Below are 27,535 nucleotides of genomic sequence, written 5' to 3'. Positions count from 1 at the left end.
GAATCGTAGTGAAAACTTGAGGAGAAACATGTCATCTTCAACCTTCTGGGCTCAGTATTGACTTTAACGCCTTCAATTGTGAACCCATTCCTTCCCTTTCTTTTGGCTTTGTTTGTTACATTCTCTGTTATTGTGTCCTCTCTCTCTCTTCCCTTCCCTGCCCCCGGCATTTTTGTTTTCAGTGCAGGTTCCAGCATCTGTAGTAATTTGCACCTACTTGATTGGGAATATTGCTTTATAAATATCTTTCTCCTTTTTAAGGAGGAAAAATAACATTTTAAGGCCCTCAGAAGATGTTTTGAGTACAACAGAATCAATGGGTTTTACGTTTTAAATGGTAGTAATTCTTCCCAAGCTCTCTACTGTCTATGGTCTACTGTCTTTAACCTTCCTGCCTCAGCAAGGTCAACTTGTTCAGTTGAACTTGTTGGACTAAAACTTCAGCTGGGAGAGATTTCAGCTCATTAAAGGAAGGTGTTCAGTAATGCCAGCTATAGGAGTTTACAAATTATTAAAATTATCTCAGGGTAGAATATAGTTAGAGGTATATTCAAGCAGAAACATGTCTAAGTTAAGCAACTTGATACAAATAGGCAAACATAAATTTAGTACAAGAAGCTTATATTAATCCAAGAATATTGTTATCTGTTTTCAGTTCTTGAGGAATTAAGTGTAATATGAGAACACTCTAATAAAAGCAAAGTATTGTGGATGTTGGAGTCTGTATCTGAATGTTTGCATCATTTGTAACAAAATAGATGAAGTCTGAGCACAAATATAAATAAATATGTACGGTCTGATAGACATTCCAGAGACATAGACAAAAGTGAGGACTGCAGATGTTGGAAACCAGAGTCTAGATTAGAATGGTGCTGGAAAAGCACAGCAGGTCAGGCAGCATCCAAGCAGCAGGAAAATCGACATTTCGGACAAAAGCCCTTCATCAGGAATGGATTCAGGGAGCCTCCAGAGTGGAGAGATAAATGGGATGGTGGGGTGGAGATGAGGAGAAGGTAGCAAAGAGTACAATAGGTGGATGGGGGGTAGAGATGAAAGCGATAGGTCAGAGGGGAGGGTGGAGCGGATAGGTGGAAAGGGAGATTGGTAGTACAGGTCATGAGGGCGGTGCTGAGCTGGAAGAATGGAACTGAGGTAAAGTGGGGGGAGGGGAAATGAGGAAACTGGTGAAGTCCACATTGATACCCTGGGGTTGAAGTGTTCCGAGGTGGAAGATGAGGCGTTCTTCCTCCCAGCTTCGGGTGGGGAGGGAGCAGTGGTGGAGGAGCCCAGGACCTCCGTGTCCTCGGCAGAGTGGGAGGGGGAGTTGAAATGTTGGGCCATGGGGTGGTGTGGTTGATTGGTGCGGGTGTCCCGGAGATGTTCCCTAAAGCACTCTTAAGAGAAATATCTTAGGAAAGAAAAGTCTTCTTTATAGTGTGTTTTCGGAATTATTTTAGAGTAGGATGATCCAGTGCCATCAACAAAGAAGCTGTCCCAGACCTGGGAATGTGTAACAAGACAAGATTAATCATTAATAACCAGTCCTGTTGAAGAGTCTGACCTAAAACTTCAACTTTTCTGCTCGTCTGATACTGTCTTTCCAGCTCCACATTTTATCGACTCTGACTTCCAGCACCTGCAGTCTTTACTGTCCCCAAGATTAATAATTAACCTCATGGGGTAAAGAATCCTCGAGGTGACAGAAGTCAAAGCATGATTGAATTGCATGTTCTATTTGAAAGTGAACAGTGTGTATCCGCAACTGGTATTTTAAACTTAATTAAAGGTAATTATAAGGACATTAAGGCACAGATATCTAAAATGGATGAGGAAATTTGGTTGAAAGATACAGTTGAGTTACAGTGTCGGACTCTTAAGGGCATATTTAGTAATGCTCAGCAAAGATTTTTCTCACAAAGAGAAAAAAAAGCTCATTGAGAAAGATGTGGCCAAATATGGAACCCAACGGTAGCATTAACTTTAAAGAAACATTGTCCAAATCTTCAAAGGTGAGCAATAGGTCAGATTAGGCAGACTTTATGAATCAACAAATATGGATTTAAAAGACAGAGGCAGTAAGTATGAGAGAAAGCTAACTTGTAATATGAAAACCAATAGTTAGAGTTTCTGCAAGCATTTGAATAGAAAAAGAGCATCGAAAGCTAATGTTAGTCTTCTGGGAAGTTAGTATGAAGAATTGAGAATAAAAGCAAATAAATAGTCATGGCTTTGAATAGGCACTTTGTATCTGTCTTAGTAGAAGACTTGAAAATCTTCCTAATGATGATTAAAAATCAATTTAAACCAATCAACATTGCCAATGAAAAGTTGCTAAAAACTATTAGAGCTAATGGCTGACAAGTTGCCTGGAATGGATAGCCAAATCCTAAGGTCAGTAAAGAAATGGTGGCCCAGACAGTAGGCGCTCAGTTATAAACTTCCAAAATTCCTTAGAATCTGGAAAGGTTCCAAGGGATGAAAAATTGAAGATGGAACACAATTATTGCAGAAGGAAGGGAAACAGAAAGCTTGAAGTTTTTGTCAGTTAGCCCAGCATCTGTCACAGGAAGGTATTAGAAGCTAAAATTAAGCTGGTTATATCTGCTAACTTCGAAAGTCACAATTTGATCAGGCATAATAATCGTGGTTTTGTGAAAACAGAATCATATTTAACTAATCTATTTTCATCTTTCTGATGATGCTTGCCACAGCAAATGGAAAGGAGCTAGCTGGTCATTATGGTGTACTTAGATTTTCAAAAAAACACTTGATAAAATGCCACAACAGAAGTTACTGCAAAAGATAAGAACATGTAGCGCAAGTTAGTATGTAAAGTTAACATGTTAGCATTGATTAAAGAATTGATCAGTTAACACAAAGTAGAGAGAAGGGATGAATGGGTCTTTTTCAGGATGGTAGGCTGTTAATCGAGTGCCACCAGGATCAATGCTAGTTGTTCATTATTTACAATGTATAACAATGATTTGGAGAAAAGCATCACATGTATGGAGTTAAATTTGTTGATGACCAAAATCGGTTGTAAGTGGTCAAGAAGAGGCAGGAAGTCTACAAAGGGATGGAAACACATTGAGCAAGTGGACAAAAAATTGGCAGATGAAGTGAAGTAAAATATCAGTAAATGTGAATATGTTCACTTTGGTGAGAAGAATAGAAAATCAGTACAAAACTAAATGGAGAGAGGTTGCAAAATTTGATGATACAGAGAGATCTTGAGTTCTGGTGCTTTAATCACACGACATTAGCATGTAATGTTAACGTGTGATTAGGAAGGCAAATGGAATGTTGGTTTTTGGAGCATGGAGTCTAGCATATAAAAGAAGGGAAGTATTATTAAAGCTCTGTGGGTCAGCATGATGTGCAGTTCCCTTCCCCATTAACTAGTGAAGGCCTGGTCTTTAAATTTATTCACGTCTGATTTAGATAGATTTTCAATATCCAAGGGTTTAAGGGTGCAAACAGGAAAGGTGAAAGCATACCCAGATCATTCATGATCATTTTAAATAATGGAGCAAACTCGGAAAGTGCAAAACGACCTACTCTTGTCCCCAGATCCTATGTTATTTTGAGGCTCTAATTATCCATTGTAAGTCCGTGGGCTTTACTAATAGTTCTAAGGCAGTGTTGCTATGTTGCTTGGAGGTTTTTTGATTATTCTCACAATTTTTAATAGTGTAATTCTGTATAAGTTATTGGTTATTCTGCATTGCAGTGTAATCCTGAGGATTTATTGGATTTTCTGAGACTATTGCAGTGTAATTTGTTGGGCCTTGGTGGATTCTTCTTTGTCCACAGGATTCTTACTGCTGATACCCAGTGGTCTTACCTGTAGTTCCTACAGTGTAATTCTAACAGTTGTGACGTGAGGTAAATAATTTAAATATAACGTTTGGGTTTTGTACTCATGCCATGTGGGCTTTGGTCTGTGAGAGTTTAATGATTAATTTGGAGTATTTCTGGAGCCATAATTCTTTTACAAACTTTATGAAAGATGGAGAAACAGTGTTTTCTGGATTGATAATGGGAATTTATTTCTAGCTTGAGAGATTAGTGAGCAGACAGAATAAACATTGAAAAGCATCAACTTGCTTTTGATTTTAAACAGTCAGAATTTGTTTTTGCTGAGGAGAAAATCCCATTGATTTGAAAACTTTTGGTTTTCATTCACAAAAGTCTTTAGGGACAAATATTAGAGCAGTTTCAGCCGGAGAAATAAATAGTTAAGAAATTGATCAAATGTAGTAAGGGTTTTGAGTTCCAGGACAGTAGTTTTTGATTATAACCCTGAAGGGAGTATTTGAAGATGGGAAAGTCCAGATTTGGGTGTGTCAATAATCAAGGAAGAGGCTATCAAGACTGAGATTTGTGAAAAAAACCCTGTCGATATGATAGAGGAGGGAACACTCCCTCTAGTGTTGAATACTGCAAAGTGATGGCATTGGGATAGATGGAACTGTATTTTTATTTCAAAATATTTCAAACTTGTGTGATATGCAAACAATTTGGTTTATTCTATTTTATCTTATTTCTTCTGCATAATGAACTTCTGATTTCTAAAACCAAATCTGTAGCATTGCATGTTTGTGTTTCATGATAGAACACCATGTTTAATGAAACAATAATATGATAGATCAAGTCAGATTTTGGTTTGGGTTCTAACTTGAAGTAACATCAGCTGGGATCATAACAAAGGGTTGTTCCTGTATTTCGGTGTAATTTTGTGGAGTTTACTGGTTATCCCAGCCTGTGTTACAGTGTATTTATGTGAAGTTTATTAGTTTTTCCTAGGCTTTGTAACAATACAAGTGTTTGCATTCCACTGTTTTTGTTGATGGTCACCACTTCTCTCACTTATGCAAACTTTTTCTCCAGTTCTTTCACCTGGATGTCTATAACAGTGATGGCTCCCCTCTAACTGTGGATCAGATTCACATGCAACTGCAGCGAATCAGGAATCTGTCATGGAAAACAGATAAGGAGCCATTGGGTGTGTTAACCAGTGACCACAGGAACACCTGGGGACAGGCCTACAATACCCTCATGAAAGGTAGAGTCAAACAATACAGGGTTGGAGAGAGCATAAACCTGTTTGGTTTTCAGGCTACATTCTAAAAAGCTGCTGATTGTTGTTACAATGTTTTGCTTCAATTTTGTTTTCTAGAAAAGATCCAAAACTTAACTCATCCCAAAGTTCTTTAAGGCTGATTTAGTTTAGTCATATGCACCATTCAGTGAGGGATGTGTTGGTGTTAGGTAAATGTAACCGAATATAAACACCTTAACTCAATGTCTTCTACCAAAAGGCAAAGCAGTGATGGACTAGCTGTGCCCATAAAGAAGGTTTAGGACATCCAACCCGTCCTGTCAGGGAACGTTATCCAATTTAAGGAGACCCAGTTTTTAAAGACAGGATGGAAAACTGTGACAAGAAAAAGATGTTACTGCTCACCTTTTCTGAAAATTCATCATTATGTATGGAGCACAAAGTAATTTCATTTTACATCTAATATCTGAATATTGTTTACAACAATTGATTTCTGTCTTTTCGAAAAGACTTTGTGAATATACATACACTGTTGTTACTAATTTGTGGTTGTTCTTCTGCTGGTTGAATTGTAAAATGGTAGCAACAAAGGAGGAGGTCATTCTGCTTTTTGAACCTCTGCCAGTTCTCTGATAAGACAAATTAATTGTCCCACCCTCTTCTGCTCTAACCCTGTAGCCCTGCAAATATTCTAACTTTAACTGTTTATTGTGGTTCTGTTCGCCGAGCTGGGAATTTGTGTTGCAGACATTTTGTCCCCTGTCTAGGTGACATCCTCAGTGTTTGGGAGCCTCCTGTGAAGCGCTTCTATGATCTTTCCTCCGGCATTTGTAGTGGTTTGAATCTGTCGCTTCCGGTTGTCAGTTCCAGCTGTCCGCTGCAGCGACCGGTATATTGGGTCCAGATCGATGTGCTTATTGATTGAATCTGTGGATGAGTGCCATGCCTCTAGGAATTCCCTGGCTGTTCTCTGTTTGGCTTGTCTTTTAATAGTAGTGTTGTCCCGGTCGAATTCAGGTTGCTTGTCATCTGCGTGTGTGGCTACTAAGGATAGCTGGTTGTGTCATTTCATGGCTAGTTGGTGTTCATGGATGCGGATCGTTAGCTGTCTTCCTGTTTGTCCTATGTAGTGTTTTGTGCAGTCCTTGCATGGGATTTTGTGCACTACATTGGTTTTTGTACACATCGGATCATCAATGCCACACTCACAGGAATCCGATTCACTCGAGAGGAAGAAAAGGACAACCAACTCCCATTCCTAGACGTGATGGTACAGAGAACACCTAACGGAGAATTCACCACAAAGGTATTCAGGAAAGCCATACACACAGACCAAGTCCTGAACTATGAAAGCAATCACCTCAACACACACAAAAGAAGTTGCATCAAGACACTATTCAAAAGGGCCACAATATACTGCAGTACATTAGAACTGCAAAAAGAGGAAGAAGAACACCTATTCAATGTATTCGCCAAAAACGGATACCCGCGCAATTTCATCAACAGATGCCTGAGGGAAAGACAACGGAACGAGGACATGCCACAACCCAAAGGACTAGCCACACTACCATGCATCAAGAGCATTTCCAAACTGACAGCCAGACTACTGCGACCACTAGGACTCATAACAGCACACAAACCAACAGGCACTCTCAGACAGCAACTCACCAGAACGAAGGACCCAATACCCAGCATGAGCAAAACCAATGTAGTGTACAAAATCCTATGCAAGGACTGCACAAAACACTACATAGGACAAACAGGAAGACAGCTAATGATCCACATCCATGAACACTAACTAGCCATGAAACGACACGACCAGCTATCCTTAGTAGCCACACACGCAGATGACAAGCAACATGAATTCGACTGGGACAACACTACTATTAAAAGACAAGCCGAACAGTAACAGCCAGGGAATTCCTAGAGGCATGGCACTCATCCACAGATTCAATCAATAAGCACATCAATCTGGACCCAATATACCGGCCACTGCAGCGGACTGCTGGAACTGACAACCGGAAGCAACAGATTCAAACCACTACAAATGCTGGAGGAAAGATCACAGAAGCGCTTCACAGGAGGCTCCCAAACACTGAGGATGTCATCTAGACAGGGGACAAAAAGTCTGCAACACAAATTCCCATCTTGGCGAACAGAACCACAACAACGAGCACCCAAGCTACAGATCTTCTCACAAACTTTTAACTGTTTGTACAATTCCCTTATGAAATTCACAATTGAATTTCTCTAACCCCTTCCTATTAACATAACCATCCAGATGCCTTTTAAATGTTGTAATTGTACCAGCCTCCTCCACTTCCTCTGGTAGCTCATTCCATACTCACACCACCCCCGTTCGAATAAAAAGTTGCCCCTAATGTCCCTTTTAAATCTTTCCCCTTCTCACCCTAAATCTATGCTGTCTAGTTATGGACTCCCCTACCCCAGGGAAAAGCCCTTGTCTATTTATCCTATCCATGTCCCTCATGATTTTCTTAACCTCTATAAGGTCAGCCCTCAGCCTCCAATGCTCCAGGGAAAACAACCCCAGCCTATTCAGCCTCTCCCAATAGCTCAAAACCTCCAACCTGGCAACATCCTTGTAAATCTTTTCTGAACCCTTTCAAGTTTCACAACATTCTTCCCAAAGCAGGAGACCAGGATTGCATGCAATATTCTAAAAGTGTCCTAACCAATGTTCCTTACAGCAGCAACATGACCTCCCAGCTCCTATACTCAATGCTCTGACCAATTTTTTATTTATTTTGCCTTTGGTTTGTTTGCCACTCATCACTTTAATTTGAAGTCTTCTGGTTCTTGATCCTTCTGACAATTGGAACATTTTCTGTCTATCTACTTTGTTTTGACCACGATCAAATCTCCTCTCAATCTCCTCTTCTCACCGGGGTGGCACAGTGGCTCAGTGGTTAGCACTGCTGCCTCACAGTACCAGGGTCCTAGATTCAATTCCAGCCTCGGGCAACTGTCAGACATCATTCTCCCCATGTCTGCATGAGTTTCCTCCCACAGTCCAAAGATGTGCAGGTCAGGTGAATTGCACTGGGGTCACTTGTAAGAACAGGGCTGTAGGAAAATGTGACATTTCATTCAGACACAGAATTGCTATGTATTCAATACAAAGCTTTTATATTACAGTACCATGTATTAGATACTGTTTATTTATATATATTTATTTATGTAAAGAGTACTCCTAGAGAATTTACTTGCCAGTAATTGCTTTGGAACAAGGAGGCGCAACTTTTAAAATGAGGGCTTGGTCATTCAGGAAGAAATCAAGACACACTTCTTAGAAAGGCATGTGGAAATGGAAATTGGCAAACCTTTTCCTAAGAAAGCCATATTACATTGCCACACCCCATGAGGTCAATTGAATGTTTCAATGCTGAGGGCAGATTATTATTTGATAAGATATTGGGAAAGAGACAGACATAGAAATAAATTTGCAGTGCACACCATCCATGATCTGGCTAAATACAGGAACAAGCTCAGATGGCTGAATGGCCTCTTCATATTTTTCTTCTTCCTTTTAGTAAGGCTTATACTTTTTACTATGATGTCGCCCTCAGACAAACTGAACAGAGAATCCGTACGGGCCATTCAGAAGAGCATTTTCACAGTGTGTCTAGATTCTCCAGTCCTGAAGATCTCAGAGGAGAAGTACACAAGCCGCATGGCAGCTCAGATGTTGCATGGAGGAGGGAGCTACTCAAACAGTGGCAACCGATGGTTTGACAAAACTCTGCAGGTAGGAGTCACTGAGACAGCTTGCTGAACTCAATATAGCACTTCATGACGTGAGCGATGCATTTACTCAGTACCATAGTAAGAGTGTTTTGAGCATCCAAATGTCTCACTGTTTCCAGAGTGTTAAAAGTACCAAATTCCATTGAAAGATGTAACTGCGGGAACTCAATAGTGTTTTTGTATGAAATGTGTTAAATTTACATGGTTGGTTCATGCCTGAGGAATACATTAATGAATACTGTCTCTTTGACCTTTCCCTGCTGACAGATTTTGGTTCCTCTGCCATGCACATGATTTTCACCAAATACACAAATTCAACACAATGAGTCTGGTGCTGGGGCATATAGTTTGTGTTACCTTAGAGACTGGGAAATCTGTGACCAGTAATTCACCTCCTGATTCCTCACAGGACAACTTAGTAATAGAATGGTATACAACCTGCCTGCACAGATAGATGCAGCTCTGACAATGCTGACGATACTCAAAACCACCCAAGACAAAGCAAGCCACTTATTTGGCATCCTATCTGATACCTTTTTAAGGTGTCCTATCATCCTTCATTGGTACACAGTGGTTGTACCATTAATAAAATAAATGGGACAACATGGTGGCTTCGTGGTTAGCACTGCTGCCTCACACCAACAGGGACCCGGGTTCAATTCCAGCCTCTAGCAGACTGTCCGTGTGGAGTTTGCATATTCTCCACCCACAGTCCAAGGATTTGATGAACTGGCCGCGCTCAATTGTCCGTAGTGTTCAGGATGTGTAAATTAGGTGCATTAGTCAGGATTAAATCGAGAATAATAGTGCTGGGGAACGGACCTGAATGGGTTTCTTTTCAGAGGGTCTGTGTGGACTTGCTGGGCCAAATGGCCTGTTTCCACACTGGAAGAATTCTATGAACTTACCCAGGCTCCTTCAATAGTACCTTCCAACTTGCGACCTCTACCTCCATGTACCACCAGTCCTTCACAAGAGAAAACAATCTGAAACACCCTTTATAACAGCACTGATAGGGATAAGTAAAATGTGCTCGCCTTGCATTTGATGCTTACATTTTAATAAGTAGTAAGAATTCTTAAAAAAAAAAGATTTCTTCATTGACTGGAGCAGGGAGATATCTGGCTGAGACTGAAATGGACCACTGGGGGTAAATAACTGGCAATTTGTAACAAACTTTGCAATCAGAATTGACATAATTTTGCCATGATCACAAAAGCCAATGTACTCAAATCTACATGACCATTTTGTTAGAATCAGGGAGATATCTACTGTGAAGAAGCAGCAACTTGGCTCTTCTCTCCTTATGATAGCAGATGTAAATTAGAGTCATAGAGTCATAGAGATGTCCAGTATGGAGACAGACCCTTCGGTCCAACCCGTCCATGCTGACCAGATATCCCAACCCTATCTAGTCCCACCTGCCAGCACCCAGCCCATATCCCTCCAAACCCCTTCAATTCATATTCCCATCCAAATGCCTTTTAAATGTTGCAATTGTACCAACCTCCACCACATCCTCTGTAGCTCATTCCATACACATACCACCCTATGCATGAAAAGGTTGCCCCTTAGGTCCCTTTTATATCTTTCCCCTATCATCTTAAACTTATGCCTTCTAGTTCTGGACTCCCCGACCCCAGGGAAAAACTTTTGTCTATTTATCCTATCCCTCATAATTTTGTAAACCTCTATAAGGTCACCCCTCAGCCTCTGATGCTCCAGGAAAAATAGCCCCAGCCCGTTCAGCCTCTCCCTATAGCTCAAATCCTCCAACCCTGGCAACATCCTTATAAATCTTTTCTGAACCCTTTCAAGTTTCACATCTTTCCGATAAGAAGGAGACCAGAATTGCACGCAATATTCCAACAGTGGCCTAACCAATGTGCTGCTCCTTGGATGCTGCCTGAACTGCTGTGCTCTTCCAGCACCACTAATTCAATGTCCTGTACAGCCGCAACGTGACCTCCCAACTCCTGTACTCAATACTCTGATCAATAAAAGAAAGCATACCAAACACCTTCTTCACTATCCTGTCTACCTGCGACTCCACTTTCAAGGAGCTATGAACCTGCACTCCAAGGTCTCTTTGTTCAGCAACACTCTCTGGGACCTTATCATTAAGTATATAAGTTTTGCTAAGATTTGCTTTCCCAAAATGCAGCACCTCACATTTATCTGAATTAAACTCCATCTGCCACTTCTCGGCCCATTGGCCCATCTGGTCAAGATCCTGTTGTAATCTGAGGTAATCCTCTTCGCTGTCCACTACACCTCCAAGTTTGGTGTCATCTACAAACTTACTAACTGTACCTCTTATGCTCGCATCCAAATCATTTATGTAAATGACAAAAAGTAGAGGACCCAGCACAGATCCTTGTGGCACTCCACTGGTCACAGGCCTCCAGTTTGAAAAACAACCCTCCACCACCACCCTCTGTCTTCTACCTTTGAACCAGTTCTGTATCCAAATGGCTAGTTCTCCCTGTATTCCCTGAGATCTAACCTTGCTAACCAGTCTCCCATGGGGAACCTTGTCGTACACCTGACTGAAGTCCATGTAGATCACATCTACTGCTCTGCCCTCATCAATCATCTTTGTTACTTCTTCAAAAAACTCAATCAAGTTTGTGAGACATGATTTCCCACTCACAAAGCCATGTTGACTATCCCTAATAAGTCCTTGCCTTTCCAAATACATGTACATCCTGTCCCTCAGGATTCCCTCCAACAACTTGCTCACCACCAACGTTAGGCCCACTGGTCTATAGTTCCTTGGCTTGTCCTTGCCACCCTTCTTAAACAATGGCACCACGTTAGCCAACCTCCAGTCTTCCGGCACCTCACCTGTGACTATCGATGATACAAATATCTCAGCAAAAGGCCCAGCAATCACTTCTATAGCTTCTGACAGAGTTCTAGGGTACACCTGATCAGGTCCTGGGAATTTATCCACCTTTTATGTGTTTTAAGACATTCAGCACTTTCTCCTCTGTAATATGGACATTTTGCAAGGTGTCACCATCTATTTCCCTACAGTCTATATCTTCCATATCCTTTTCCACAGTAAATTCTGATGCAAAATACTCATTTAGTATCTGCCCCATCTCCTGTGACTCCACACAAAGGCCACCTTACTGATCTTTGAGGGGCCCTATTCCCTCCCTAGTTACCCTTTTGTCCTTAATGTATTTGTAAAAAACCCTTGGGATTCTCCTTAATTCTATTTGCTAAAGCTATTTCATGTCCCCTTTTTGCTCTCCTGATTTCCCTCTTAAGTATACTCCTACTGCCTTTATACTCTCCTCAGGATTCACTTGATTAAGTAATCAAGTTTTACCTGGAATGTTTCATGCATTAATGCAAAATTCACTCAGCTGGATCTGCAATAGTCCTTGTATGTGAGCACTTGTATCTGGCTATCTAAGCGTGTCTCTTTATGTTACAGTTCATTGTTGGTGAGGATGGATCATGTGGTGTTATATATGAACAGTCTTCTGCAGAAGGCCCACCCATTGCCACCATATTGGACCATGTTCTCGATTATTGGTAAGAAAATGCACATAGTACAAAGCAAAATCCTTTTTGTTTCGGTTCAGGTTGTTTCCATTATTGTATGTCCTTATTTTTATCCTCCTTTATCTATACTTTCTCCAGCTTTTGAGATCATCTCAATGCAGAAGACTGACAGTTGCTGTTGATACTGGTGACATGAATATTGTGTGTTTATTTCTTCCTGCTATTAAAATAGAGAAGTTAACTTCTGCCAAATGGGGTTAAGGGCTCCATCAGGATAGCAACAGAGAAATATCATGGTTAAAGCTCTGTAAATTTCTCAAATCTTTATTAGGGTTCAGACAAATAATTTTGGTGGAATAGATTAAGAGGATTTATTAAGTAACAAAGCAATGCCTCACAACTAAGTGATATTTTACAAGTTACACATGGCCTTTTCTTTCTAGAGCATCTTGAACACAGACTAACACTAACTGTGATCTGATCTGATTTCCTTCTTCAGTTTCTTTCTTCTTTGACCTGCTTTCTCCTGTGAACCTTTTATAATTATGTATTAGACCCTTTCAGAGATTATTTTTCAATCACTCTTTAACTCCAGAGTACAGGAAATCTCCTCCCATATTTGGTAAAAGCAACGGTATTCATAGCAAACTCAATAAGATTGATATTCCATTCAAAGTTTCATCAAAAGGCCACCAATACTTTATCAATAGCTACAATCCAAACTACAACAAAGAATGTTAGCATGCAGACATTGTACTTTACATTTAAGCCTTTAGTAATACAAACAGAAGTATGCAGACAGAATGACTATTTATGTCTGATCCAATGTATGCAAAGAGCTAATCATTGGACCGGCAGTTAACTCCTTGCTTGCCCAAAGCCCATCCAAACTTATATACAGCATAATACCCCAATGCATAGCACTGGGAGGAATATAAAAAAACCTATATTTCATTCATGTATGAACATCTTTGGCATATATCATTAGTTTGTGAAGCAGGAAGAAAAGATTTGTATTTATGTAGTACCATTCATGATCACAGGATAACCCAAAATGTTTTACAGTCAATGAAATAGTTTTGAATTTTAGTCACTGTTACTGTGAAGAATTTGTAGAAACCAAATTATCCATAGCAAGATCCCACAAACAGCAACGTGATTTTGACCAGATAATCTGTGCTTGGTAATGCTAGTGGAGTAAAAAATGAGGTCTGCAGATGCTGGAGATCACAGCTGCAAATGTGTTGCTGGTCAAAGCACAGCAGGTTAGGCAGCATCTCAGGAATAGAGAATTCGACGTTTCGAGCATAAGCCCTTCATCAGGATAGACATCGACAGAATCTAGGGATAATTCACCTCACCTTCTTGAAATAGATCCATGGGATCCTTTATGTCTACCTAGTATGTCAGGTAGATCCTTGATTTAAGGCTCAATAAAAAGAAGTATCTCTAACAGTGTAGTATTCCCAAAATATTGCACTGAAATGGCAGCATTAACCTTCATGCTTGGGCCCTAGAATGGGATTTGAGCTTTCAACCACCTTACTTAGAAGTAAGAGTACTAAAAACTGAGCCACAACTGACACAGCCTAATCCCTGTCAGCATGTATTAAATAACATTTTAATCATTTTTCAATAGCATGAGATATGTATACTCATTTCTGAATAATTGAAATGCAAAAATGAGCATAAGTAGGATCCAGATTTTCTCCAACTGTTTCTGATTTGACACATATAATTCCATTCAATCTGCTGGCAGACTGACCACTCCCAAGCTGTTTTATGTAACATTGCCAGTAAACAGATCTCACATTTAGTCAGAAGTGGCGTGATGGAAAAATTGTGATATTTTCATTCAAGTTGTTTTTGGATGTCGGTTTAATCTGGTAAATAAAAATCACTGATTTATGGAAGAAAGAGGTGGTAAACAATACATATGGTTTAATTGTTTCACAATTAGTCTCAGCATCCCAAATAGGAGATTCTATGTTTAAGCCCCCGGGCAATGGTTTGGCAGAGGTACTGAGAAGGGATGGAACACTGGATCCAAAAGTCAAAAATTAGAGATTTGGATCAGAACTTGTAGTCGGCAAGTTACAGAATGAGTTCCATCTCCCACTGAATTGGATGAACACATCCACTGACGATGAGAACAGAAACTGTAACCATTTCCCAATTACAGGCTGACTTGGGGAACGAGGTACTGAGTATGACTAATAGTAAGCATTAACTTTGTAAATTACTTGACCTTCAAAAGTGATTGACTTTTGTTTTGTAAATCAATGCTCTTGTTTATAAACAATAAAACATCTAATTAAAGTATTGCATTTATAGTAAGGACCCAGATACAATTCGAACTCCCATGATTCCACTGCCTTTACCAAAGAAGCTTTATTTTTACATCACTCCAGAGATTAAGAGAGATATTGAGCATGCCAAACAGAACCTGGACATGTGAGTACTCTATCTACCAGTGATGTCTTTGGGTATTTACAAGATTGGATGAAAGAAATGTGAAAATTGTTTGTGTCCATTACCTGTGATTCAGCTCTTGGTTTATGACACTTGATCTATGTTTCATACTCCTTCTCTTAGATAACAGTTTCCTTCCAACCCAGTCAGTGGGGTCAAGACAATCCGGAATGAACACATACCTTCAAAATGAGGAGATTTATTTTGTGTATCTACAGTGAAATTGTAATTGTGACTATAGAAAACACGTTTATAGTTTTGCCATGCTTTGTGGAAATCCCACCCTTGGGACATCTGCCCAGAATTGGTTAGGTAGAATTTTAACTTGGTTTCACTTCTGTTTTTAAAGCTGTTAGCTTGAAATCAACCAAACCAGTGCAATAAGTTGCAAAATTTACAAGTCGCGGAACTGGAAAAGCAGCAGGTCAGGCAGCATCCAAGGAACCAGAGAGTTTACATTTTGGGCATAAGCCCGTTCACATTCCTGATGAAGGGCTTATGCCTGAAACATTGACTCTCCTGATCCTCGAGTGCTGCCTGACCTACTGTGCCACACATTTTAACTCTGACTCTCCAGGAACTGCAGTCCTCACTTTCTCCGAATAAGTTGCAAAGTTTAAAGTGTGAATTCAGTTTAATAAAATTCACCATTGATTCAGGATGGTGTTGGGTCACTAGGTCACTATTGGGAAGTCCCATAAATTGTCCCATTTCCTGGCTCTCAAGGGAAAAATAAGCTGTTTCTTTTGGGTATAATGAGAAAGGGTACATTTGAAAACATTGAAATACATTTTTTTCCAATTCAAAATTAGGTTAACTGTCATTGGCATGACCAGCGCTTGTTGCATGCCCCAATTTGTCTCTGAGAAGTTGATCTTGGGCTTCTGTTGTCCATGTGGTGTAGTTACATTTACAGTGTTACTGGAGACTGAGTTCAGCTACAGAGAAGAAAATATCATTTGGTAACTAGGCTGCTCTCATGCTTCTAAGTGGCAGAGGTCACAGATTTGGAAGGTACTGTCAAAGGAGTCTTGGCAAATTGCTGCAGTGCATCTTGTAGATGAGACAAACTGCTGTGACTGAGTGTCAGTTATGGAGACAGTGAATGTTGCAAGTGGTAGAAAGCATGCTGTTTTCCTTGGATGGTCTTGGTTTCTTGACTACTATGTGGTACATTCATTCATGTATGAATATACTTGAAGTATGAAGTATACAATCAGACGCCTGACTAACACTCAGTAGACGGTAGGCAAGCTGCTCGACATAAACTTCCCACCTCTGACCTGTTCATTTTAGCCACTATATTTATGATGCTAACCAAGTTGAGGTAACCCCAGGGTGTTGGGAGTGAAGGATTCAGCATTGGTAATGGTATTGAGTGTCGAGGAGTGATGGTTAGATTCTGCCATTTAGTGATGGTCTTGGTCCGGCACTTGTAGTCCAAATGTTATTTCTTATTTACTAAGAAACCAACAGTTTAGCTACCAAGTAATTCTGTACATTTTTCTAAAAAAAAGCTTATTTTCAGTGACTTACAATTAGGACATCCACAGATGTGAAATATATACTATGACTAAAAATGCTTTTCTTCTGTGATGAGCTGTATTAACATAATTTCACCAAGTTACCACTTATGTATATTCAGGAGCATTTTAAAAATACATTTTGCAAACCAAGATATGCAATTGGGTTTGAGCAGAAACTTGGGGATAAACATTTGCAAACTTTATCACAGATGGTGCAGAATGCATGAACTTTATGTAATGTATACTTTTATAACATTTATGATGCAGTAAATTATGTATTAAAAAATTTGAAAGCTGCTTTAAGATCAATATTTGCTATTGTGATTGGTAACTGACCTAAGTGGATTTCTCCATTTTTTGTAATCAACTCCTTAGTAAATAGATACGTACATGCCTGCATGTTGTACTTTAGATGGATAAAGGACATGCTTGGCAAATTCCAGAAGTGTTTTTCGAAAACGTGTTGTACCTTTGCACATTCAGAAAGTCATGTGTAGAACATTTCCATCAACAATGCATGGAAACTACGTAAGGATCTCTTCATGTACTGGTTTCCAATGGAAACTGAGGTTTTAGTTGTATCATCCTAATCCTAATCTGAGCAGGTTGTTATTATTGTGGAATTAAGACTGAGCCAAAATTGTGCTTCTGTTACAGTTTGGTTAACGACTTGGACATCAGCTGCTTCACCTATAGGAACTTTGGCAAGAACTTCCCCAAACTACATGGTATAAGTCCAGACTCCTTTGTTCAGATGGCACTGCAATTGGCATATTTTAGGTATGCACTTATAGTGGAAAAAACATTTCTAGCTGTCATTTTGGTGATGGTGAATTTAGTCTCACACAACTATTACGAGTTCAGTTACAGTTTTGATATGCTCGATAATTAACGTTGACACAAATACTATTGGAATTGGATGACATTTAGGATCTGCACTGAAACCCTTCACTTGACTTCATCCTGATTAATTGTGTCTTGTATTGGCTTCTCCAGAGACCTTTTTTTTCCTCTTTACATGTTACATTTGTATGAATTATTTTGATGGAATTTTTAAGACCTTATAGAAGTTTCATCCATTCAAATGAAATGTTTCATTTTTAAAAGCATAATGTTCATTTTTACATCTAGGAGTTATAGGCCAGTCAACAAGGAGACTGAGAATGCTCGACGTGATAAATTTGCTTGGTGTACGTAATAGCACAAAGTTTTCATTCCACTATCCTGATGCAGATATATATTAAAATTGCTTGAGGTCAAATAATGACACTGTGCCAACCAGTGATCCCTCTTCTATATAAAATTAGAAAGAGGTCATTCCATTTCAAGAGGTTTATGGTGATATTCAGCCTCTGTACATACCTCCTTCCACTCCTCTCCATCTATCTTTCAGCATATCCAAAAGTGAAGTCTATATAGGTCCACAACAACATAGGTTTGCTCTCTCATTAGAGGAAAAAAAAACTGATGGTGGTTTAACCTGAGGGCTATCACACCTCAGGTAAGGGGAAAGGTTGAGAAGGATGGTAACCTCAGTCAGTATGGGAATTGAACACAAGCTGTTGGGATCATTCTGCATCACAAACCAACCATCCAGCCAATTGATCTAACTAATCCCTATAACACTATTCATTTCTCTCTCATTGTTGATTTCCGTGATGTATAGGAGTCAGTGTTGGACTGGGGTGGACAAAGTTAGAAATCACACAACACCAGGTTATAGTCCAACAGGTTTATTTGGAACCACTAGATTTCATCAGGTAGTTGTGGAGCAGGACCATAAGACACAGAATTTATAGCAAGTGATTACAGTGTCATGCAGTTTAAATAATATTTTGGTATATTGAACAAATATATCAATATATCATTTTAACTGCATGACAATGTAATCTTGCTCCATAACCTGTTGAAAGAGCAGAGCTCCAAAAGCCAGTGCTTCCAAATAAACCTGTTGGACTATAATCTGGTATTGTGTGATTTTTAACTCTGTTAAATTCATCCCTGTTCTTCACCTCGACTCCTGTCTCTGATAGCGATGTCCATTTTCTAACCATTCTATTAGTTAAAAAAGTCATTCTGAATTCCTGCTGGATTTATTAACCTGCATTTATAACTCATAGTTATGGTCTTCTGCTCAAACATAAACATCTCTTTTTTTTTGTTAACTCTAGCAAATTGTTTTGTAATCTGGAAGCTCTTTGTCAAAGTAACGCTTGCCTTCCCTAGCACAAAAAAAGCTCTGGCTTGTTCAGTCTTTTTAGTTTTATTCTTCTTGCTATCATAGTTGGAGTGTAAATTTTTCAACATTTTCTGAAACGGGTGGTGATGACCTGGGTATATTTTGGATTCTCACTAACCAGAATAGCACACATTGGAAATGGGATGATTAAATAATTTGTTTCAATGTGGATGTTCAACTTCCATTTCAAATGATCTTTTCAGTTCAGCAGTAGATACTGCTGCTTTGGTCTGTCTGCTTCAGACAATCCATTTGATTGGTTTTTCTAACATTTTTGGCTTTTCCACAGCTATGTCCATCCATTGCTAGTTTAAATTATTGACATCTAGCCATGCAACCAATGTCATATCAGTTGTGATGTCCAGTTGATTAAGGGATGTGACTGTGCCTTGAGTTGTGTTTCATTCCTGTCCAGATAACACACATTTTGTTAACTGTGGAGAGAGAAATGAGCTAAAGCATCTAAATCAGTGACCTTTCATGAGAAATTAATTTAATCTGAATTGCCAGCACATTATGGGAATTCACATTGGCCAGTTTAAAATGTTATGGCTTAAGGAGCCTGTTGGCAGGTTATAAGCACCGTAAGTTCTTTGGGGCTACATTTCTCTGCACTGTACATTCAGAGTAGAGTAAGCCTTCCTGTCTGATGATAACATCAAGCAGCTCGAACAGTTAAAACACTGAGGCTGCATATTAACTCACATGTTGTACCAAGATATGTTTGGAAATCATTTTTTACTTTTGGATATCAATTGCGGTTAAGTAAATGTGGATTCAGTTGGAAAGGACTTTTTATGTTAGTTCAGGAAATGTGGGCATCACGGGCAAGGCCAGCATTTTCTGCCCGTCCCTAATTACGCAGAGAACAGTTAGTAGTCAATCACATTGGCCAGACCAGCTAATAGTGGCAAATTTCTTCCCTAAACAACATTAGTGAACATAGTAGGTTTTCAAAACAATCAACAGGGGTGACATGATCTCTGTTAAGCGAGCTTTTGATTACAGCTTTTTATTGAATTATCTGCCATGGTGGTAGAATTTGAAACTTTATCCCTCAAACATTCGGCATGAATAGTCTAGTAATATCAACTCCCCTCAGCATTGAATGCAGTTTTAATTTATAGTAAACCCAAAATCATCTTGGTTTCAAGTTGAAAATAATAGCGTTGCTTTGCATTCATCTTTTCTGGATTTGTTACAGAATTGGCTGTTATTCAACCATGCCTATTACTCTTCCTCTTATTGGTCTTTACTGCTACTTTCAGGATGTATAAAGAACTCTGTGCCACATGTGAGAGCGTTTCAATGAGAAACTTCCATTTAGGACGCTCTGATGTAATCCGATCATCATCTTCAGATTCCTTGGAGTTTGTGATAAGCATGGATGACCCAGAAAAGGAGGTACTTTGTCACTAGAATTTACAGAAATGTGTTTTGCTCCAGCCCTGAAATTAATTTGAGCTGGTCAGGTATCAGCAATAGGAACTTGATAGCTTTTGAACTGGATTCTGAGGAAGGGTCACTGGACCCAAACCATTAACTCTGATATCTCTTCACAGATGCTGCCAAACCTGCTGAGCTTTTCCAGCAATTTCTGTTTTTGTTTTGGATTTTCAGCATCTGCAGTTCTTTTGGTTATTGTTGGGAATAGCTGAAAATGTGTTGCTGGTTAAAGCACAGCAGGTTAGGCAGCATCCAAGGAACAGGAAATTCGACGTTTCGGGCCAGAGCCCTTCATCAAGAATTTGGCCCGAAACGTCGAATTTCCTGTTCCTTGGATGCTGCCTAACCTGCTGTGCTTTAACCAGCAACACATTTTCAGCTCTGATCTCCAGCATCTGCAGACCTCACTTTTTACTATTATTGGGAATAGCTGAACCTTTTCCATTGGAGCTCTAGTCACAAAGGAGATTGATTCTATGGCCCTGATACTCACTCGCTGATTCCAGTGATGACTCTCATTGGGGAATGTTATTCCCTCACCAACCCTGACTGGGGATGATCACTCATTGAGCCCAGTACTGACCCTCACTGGGAATCTCTGCCACTAACACCAGTCACTGACCCTCAATGGGGAAACTTTCTTACTCACTCTGGTACTGACTCTTGCTGGCAAACATTATTCTCTGATCCAAGTACTGACCCTTGCTGGCAATCTCGCTCATTGACCTTTGCTGGGGTGTATCTCCCACTGACCATCATTGGGGAATATCTCACAGATCCCAGTTGCAGAACCTCATGAGGGTTTCTCTCTCACTGACCCAGTCATTGAATCTCACTGAGAAACCTCAGTCACTAATCCCAGAACTGACTCTCACCACGGTCTGATTGCAATGAGACCAGCAGAGAATATTATTTTTAAGGGGTAAGGTGTAATCAAGTGAAGATAAATTGATCATATGCAGTTTTATCTGACATTATGAACATTAATTACATAAGGAACTCTTCTAATCTTAACATGCTGCAAAACATGTGATCACAAACCAACCTTTTCTGCAGTAACTTTTTTTTTACTTTGTGTAAATTTATCAAGATTATCATAATGTGATTTTCTCCACTTCTAATAATAGATAAACCAGAAGAGAGCAGCACTGGGGAAAGCTATTGATTGTCATAGCGCTTACACTGACATGGTAAGATGGTGTATGGAGAACCTGTACCGTTATTCTTCATGAATTAAACTGCACTGTAGGTCTGTTCATGAGCTTGGACTTTCTTGTTGCATTTTCTTTGATTGGCCCAAAAGTCAGTGTGATTTCAATTAATTTATTAGACGTGAAAAGATCGTTTCTTTGACAAACATCTCCAAATAGAATTGAGTGGGATAAGGAAATCAAAGATTAATGAAAGCAGGCTTACATTCTCAAAAGTTGTAAATCTGAGGAATCTGAGATTAGGTATGAAAGGATTAGGTGTACCTTTCGAAATGACAGTTAAGGTTCAGTTGAGGGAGTTTATGAGTAGCAATAAGGAAGAATGGAATGTTGAGGAAGGTAGAAAGAACTGTTAATAATTTTGGTATTTCAGTACGTACATTAATTACTTTTCACCTTTCCACTGGGGTGTTAGTCTGTGCAGAAGCATGAAACTAAATATGAAACCTTTCTTCTTGTGGCAAGTGAAAGCCACAAGAGGAATTTATATTCAATACTATTGGTATATAGATAGTGGTTGAAATAGAAATGCTGAGGATATTAAAGACTATTTGTAGCTTAAGAATCTAGTTCTGAAATTTTCTGTATTACTAAGCCTGAAATTATATAGAACACTGGACAGGATCATTAAAGCAGATGGCAGTCATTAGCTATCTGTGTAATTTAAATCGAATGTTTAACTTTCAATAATAATTTTATTTTGTTTTACTCACAGGCGCTTAAAGGATTGGCAATTGACAGACACTTGCTGGGCTTGAAGCTCCAGGCTATTGAAGAGGGTCTGAGTGTACCAGAGATCTTCATGGACACGTCGTTTGCTGTGGCAACACATTGGAGACTCTCGACAGGACAGGTAGGTTCAAGCTGGAACAGAGAATGATGATTTCCATTTCCATAGCCACCTGAAACGTCATTGACATTACCACACAGCAGTCACTCCCAGATATGTGTCATTGACTCATTGTCTAAGTGTCCTGTTACCATGTTCCAAACAGTAAAATTCTAGTACTTTGCTTGCTAGTTTCATGAACGGATAATTACCTATTTTCCTCTGTCTCTTTCCTTTTCTTTAAATGCCTGGTTGTGTTTCACACCTTACAATCTCCTGGGATTGTTCTAAAACCTAAAGAATTCCAGAAGATCAAAGCCAAACCAAACCTCTCTCTCTAGCTGCTATCCAACTCTTCTCCAAATAAACACCCTTGAATATTTTCCAAGAGGAGCCACAGTTTAGTACCTCATCCAAAGAAAACATCTTCAACAAAGCCTCTGCGGTATTACTGAGAAGGACTTCCAACAGCAAAGCATTTAAGTGTCAGCCCAGATTAAGCACTCCAATTAGGGTGGTAATAGCTTGTCAGTTCAGGAAAATGAAGTCTGGGAGAATGTAGGCACTTGTAAAACCAGATGGAAACTTGCAGGATATCAGGGAAGATTATTTACAAATTGCTATGCCACTGCAAGATAAAGCTATCTGATACAATGGTTAAAATTAAAATTACCATTGAAATTAAACATTGTGGAAGAAAACTTTGCAACAAATGTTCAATTACACATGCAGCTTGATTTTTAAAAATTTGGCTCATGAATAGCCCCAAAACTTAACATAGAATATTCTTGCATACTATTGAGCACTAGACTAAGTTGGAATTGTATTGTTTTCTGTTGTGAAATGCAAAACGAGATGACAGCAGAGGTTAGTTACATCAATTTTTTTTATGGAATGCGTGTCACTGGAAAAACCAGCATCTCTTGTCCATCTCTAATAGACCTTGAGAAGGTGCTGATGCTTTGTGTATAAGAGCACTTCTGGATATGAAAAAAAGAGAGAAGCTATTGCTGAATTGCCTTTTTGACCTACTTCAATTCATTTGGTATAGGTACACTAACAGTGCAGTAAGAAAGAGTTTCAGGATTTTGACCCAGCGACAATGAAACATCAGTGATAGGATTCAAATCAGGATGACTTCTGGAGGGATGTACATGTGGGAGTGTCCCCCTGCACTTGCTGCCTTTATCCTTCTCATGATTTAGAAACAACGGTGTTGGACTGGAGTGGACAAAGTTAAAAATCACACAACACTAGGTTAAAGTCCTACAGGTTTATTAGGAAGCACTAGCTTTCGGAGCGCTGCTCCTTGATCAGGTGATTGTGATCAACCACCTGATGAAGGAGCAGCACTCCAAAAGCTAGTGCTTCCAAATAAACCTGTTGGACTATAACCTGGTGTTGTGTGTTTTTTTTAACTTTGTCCTCCTCTGCATCAGAATCCTGGTTTGGAAGGTGCTGATGCTGCATTGCATCTTGTGGATGCTACAAATTGCTGCCATGGTTGTGGAGGAAGTAAAGGTTTAACTTGGTTTTTTGGATGCTGATCAAGGTGGTGTCCTGGATGATGCTTGTTGAATATTGTTAGAGTTTTACTCACCTAGCAGGCAAGCAGATAGTATTCCATCTCGCGCAGGTGCAGGCCAGGTGAATTGGCCGTTCTACATTGCCCATAGTGTTAGGTGCATTATTAAGAGGGAAATGGGTCTGGTGGGTTACTCTTCGGAGGGTCGGTGTTGACTTGTTAGGCCAAAGGGCCTGTTTTCACACTGTAGGGAATCTAATCTAATCATTAGGATGATTTCTGGTACAGACGGTTTGTTTAATGAGCAAAGGCTTAATAGGTTGGGACTCTACTCACTGGAGGTTAGAAGAATGAGAGGTGTTCTCATTGAAACATTTGGAATTCTTCAGGGCCTTGGCAGGGTTAATGCTAAGAAGATGTTTCCCTTCATAGGAGAATCTAGGACCAGAGGCCCCGGTCTCGGAATAAAGGGATACCAATTTAAAACTGACATGTTGAGGGATTTCTTACTTCAGAATGAAGAGCCTTTGGAGCTCCTTGCCACAAAGAGCAGCGGGGGCAGAGGCCTTGTGCATATTTAAGGCTGAGATGGATTTTTGATCAATACATGAATCAAGGATTACAGGGAAAATGCAGAAAAGTGGACATAAGGAATATGAGCTCTCACTTGATCCTGTTGTATGGTGGAGCAGGCTTGAGGGGCCAAATGGTCCTATTCTTGGTCCTATTTCTTATGATCACTTCTGACTTGCTTTGTAGATAACTCAGACTTGAGGGAGATAGCAGATGAGGTTTTTGCTGCAAAATTCTCAGTCTCTAATCTCTTGTAGCCGCAGTAAGTTGGTGGTAGATGGAATATTAACAAATGTATTGGGAGGATTAGCTAATCCTCATTAGCATAAAAGTAAAATAAAGAATTGCTGGTGGTCTAAAACAAAAATTGAACGTGCTGCAGAAATCAGCAGATATGGCAGCATCTGTAGGGAGAAAAATAGAGTTAAATATTTTGAGTCTAGTTACCCACATTAGCCTCTGGAACACGCAAATAACGGTAAGATTTAGCATCTCTCCTGCAGAATTGCCTCACAGACAGACCAGTCAATGCAATTCAATGAGCAGAAACAGTATTGGTATATTGAGCTGTGCACTTCCATTCTTTTGGCATCTTGGAAACTATACTTAGCTAATGCACCTCCTATCAGCCACCCTCGATCTTCAAAAGGGCTTTGGGTGATCGAATTTACTGAATCAACTGCAATTGATTCATCTTGGCAGCTTCTGCAGCCATCTGGGGTCAGACACATTGATCTAAGCCCCATTTTTTGATGTACACGTTATGGAGTAAAGCTATGTGGATGGTTTGGTGATGGAAATGTGATTTACCTTTCCCTGGGCACGTAATTCCAAAATAGTAACCTGGCAGAAATGGGTTACTTTTGATGCTATGCATATGTATTTTGATGTTGGAAGATTGGTCTTTATGTTAATTTTTTTTTGCCTATCTAGGTGGCTGCCAGAGCAGACTGTGTGATGTGCTTTGGTCCCATGGTGCCAGATGGATATGGTGTCTGGTACAATCCCTTAGAAGATCACATCAATTTCTCTGTCTCTGCCTTCAACTGCTGTGAAGAGACTAATGCAGAATCATTTTCAAAATCTCTGGAGATAGCTTTATCAGACATGCAGAACTTAATTTTACAGATATCTGGTCAGGCTGCATAGGCGGATCTGCAGGGAAAAGTCATTCTCCTGGACAAGAAAGAAGGCATATTGTCTATTGTGAAGTCATCTTCAAAAGGTTGCTTGGTTGAGGCAGATGGTAATTTGATCCAAATACTAACTGAATTGTTAGTCAGTACCCATTCTAATACCTAGTTGCAAGATGCTAGGAGGCACGAGAATATACTTTCAGTATATTTTTAAAGGTCAAGTTTTAAAGCTCTTTGTTCTCAAAATGTGTTTAATGAGACTCAAATTTGACATTTGTCTGATATAATATACACCTGTCATGTGTTTACAGTAATGTTACAATGGGATGTGTTTATGTGAATGTAAGAGATGGGCTTCATTTATTATTTCTGCTGAATGCCCTTCTGTTACCTAATTAATGATGGACACCTTCCCTGGTACATGAATTGATTCTACATAGGTCAATGTATGCAGAAAATAGAAATCTGTTACAGCTATCTGATAAATCCAATTACTCATCTTTTGCTATCTTCATGCACATGTTGTGCACTCTATGATTGCCTCTCATCCCAAAATCTAACCATGTGACACACACACACACACACACACACACACACACACACACACACACTTCTGTGTTACGGGATCAGAATTTGTCAGAGTCAGTACCATAGAGGTTGGTCATACAGTCACTGAGAAGTTCATCCTGAGTATGTGGGTTAGGTTTGAGGCTTGATCCCAAAGAAGATGATAAATAGCCACCATCTTTTAAAATGGAATGTTTGTGCAGAAACAATGAGTGATTTTGAAGTATATTTCTCATGCAGATACTTGGACACACTGCTGTACACATGTTGGTTCTTGCCAGTGTTATGAACACTACTACTATTGATAAAGGTGATAAGGTGCAATGAACATTTTAAATAAATAATTATTTCAATTTTTTTCTCAACTGCATTTCTTAGTATCTAGTTTTCATGCAGTTGCTGTAGTCTATTGCAAATGTGAATTGAGAAGAGTGAGGTAACTTGAGCTTGGCATCCATCTACAAGATTGTAAGTTTGTTCTATCTTGAACAAATACATGTAGACTCAGCAGGAAAAGGTCTTTATTTTTAATTGCTGTAATAGTTAACACTGCACATTGTTATGGCTCACTGTGGAGGACATTCACAACTTCCCACTCAAGTTTGCTGTTGATCCTTATTCGGTGTTTGCATCAGGTTTTATGGACACCAAAACCACAAAGAGACCATCCATCCTACTATCCTTTTGCTGGCCTATGAAAGAGCAGTTCAGCTGAGTCCAACACCATGCTCCATTTTTCCATAAACCTGCAAAATTTGCCATTTTGGACACCTTAAAGTCAATTAGGAATGGGCAATAAATGCTGACATACCTAGCAATAAGCATAGAACATAGAAACGTACAGCACAGAACAGGCCCTTCGGCCCACGATGCTGTGCCGAGGATTATTCCTAATCTAAAATAAAATAACCTAACCTACGCACTCCTCAATTCACTGCTATCCATGTGCATGTCCAGCAGTCGCTTAAATATCCCTAATGACTCTGCTTCCACCACCACCACTGGCAACGCATTCCATGCATTCACAACTCTCTGCGTAAAGAACCTACCTCTGACATCTCCTCTATACCTTCCTCCTAATATCTTAAAACTATGACCCCTCGTGCCAGTCAATCCTGCTCTGGGGAAAGTCTCTGACTATTGACTTTATCCGTGCCTCTCACTATCTTGTACACCTCGATCAGGTCACCTCTCTTCCTCCTTTTCTCTAGAGAGAAAAGTCCAAGCATAGTCAACCTCTCTTCACATAAGACAAGCCCTCCAGTCCAGGCAGCATCCTGGTAAACTTTCTTTGCACCCTCTCCAAAGCCTCTGTATCTTTTCTGCAGTAGAACTGGATACAATATTCCAAGTGTGGTTTCACCAGGGACTTGTAGAGCTGTAGCAAAACCTTGCAGCTCTTAAACTCGATACCCTGTTAATGAAAACCAAAATACCATATGCTTTCTTAACAACCCTATCCACTTGGGTGGCAACTTTGAGGGATCTATGCAATCGAACACCAAGATCGCTTTGTTCCTCCATGCTACCAAGAATCCTGTTTTTAATCCGATATTCAGTGTTCAAGTTCGACCTTCCAACATGCATCATTTTGCATTTATCCAGGTTGAACTCCATCTGCCATTTCTCAGCCCAGTTTTATATCCTGTCTATGTCGCGCTG

At 39.7% G+C, this 27,535-nt stretch overlaps 1 protein-coding gene across 1 annotated transcript in view; it reads left to right on the top strand.

Annotated features, from left to right (window-relative positions):
• LOC132832813 (carnitine O-acetyltransferase-like) overlaps positions 1-26,226 on the top strand; it is a 42,486-nt gene extending 16,260 nt beyond the window's left edge. Inside the window, exons 6-14 of the mRNA XM_060850965.1 lie at positions 4,891-5,065; positions 8,653-8,831; positions 12,279-12,379; positions 14,684-14,803; positions 17,005-17,127; positions 19,855-19,990; positions 21,160-21,222; positions 21,959-22,096; positions 25,104-26,226. Coding sequence (XP_060706948.1) covers positions 4,891-5,065; positions 8,653-8,831; positions 12,279-12,379; positions 14,684-14,803; positions 17,005-17,127; positions 19,855-19,990; positions 21,160-21,222; positions 21,959-22,096; positions 25,104-25,319 — 1,251 coding nt within the window. The 3' untranslated portion in view covers positions 25,320-26,226. The remainder of the gene's footprint in view (positions 1-4,890; positions 5,066-8,652; positions 8,832-12,278; positions 12,380-14,683; positions 14,804-17,004; positions 17,128-19,854; positions 19,991-21,159; positions 21,223-21,958; positions 22,097-25,103) is intronic.
• The last annotated feature ends 1,309 nt before the right edge of the window (positions 26,227-27,535 follow it).

This window comes from Hemiscyllium ocellatum, chromosome 35 (genome assembly GCF_020745735.1).
Source record: "Hemiscyllium ocellatum isolate sHemOce1 chromosome 35, sHemOce1.pat.X.cur, whole genome shotgun sequence".
Lineage (NCBI taxonomy): Eukaryota > Metazoa > Chordata > Chondrichthyes > Orectolobiformes > Hemiscylliidae > Hemiscyllium > Hemiscyllium ocellatum.
Note: the sequence above shows the minus strand (reverse complement) of the source record. Positions and strands in the feature narration are given on the sequence as shown.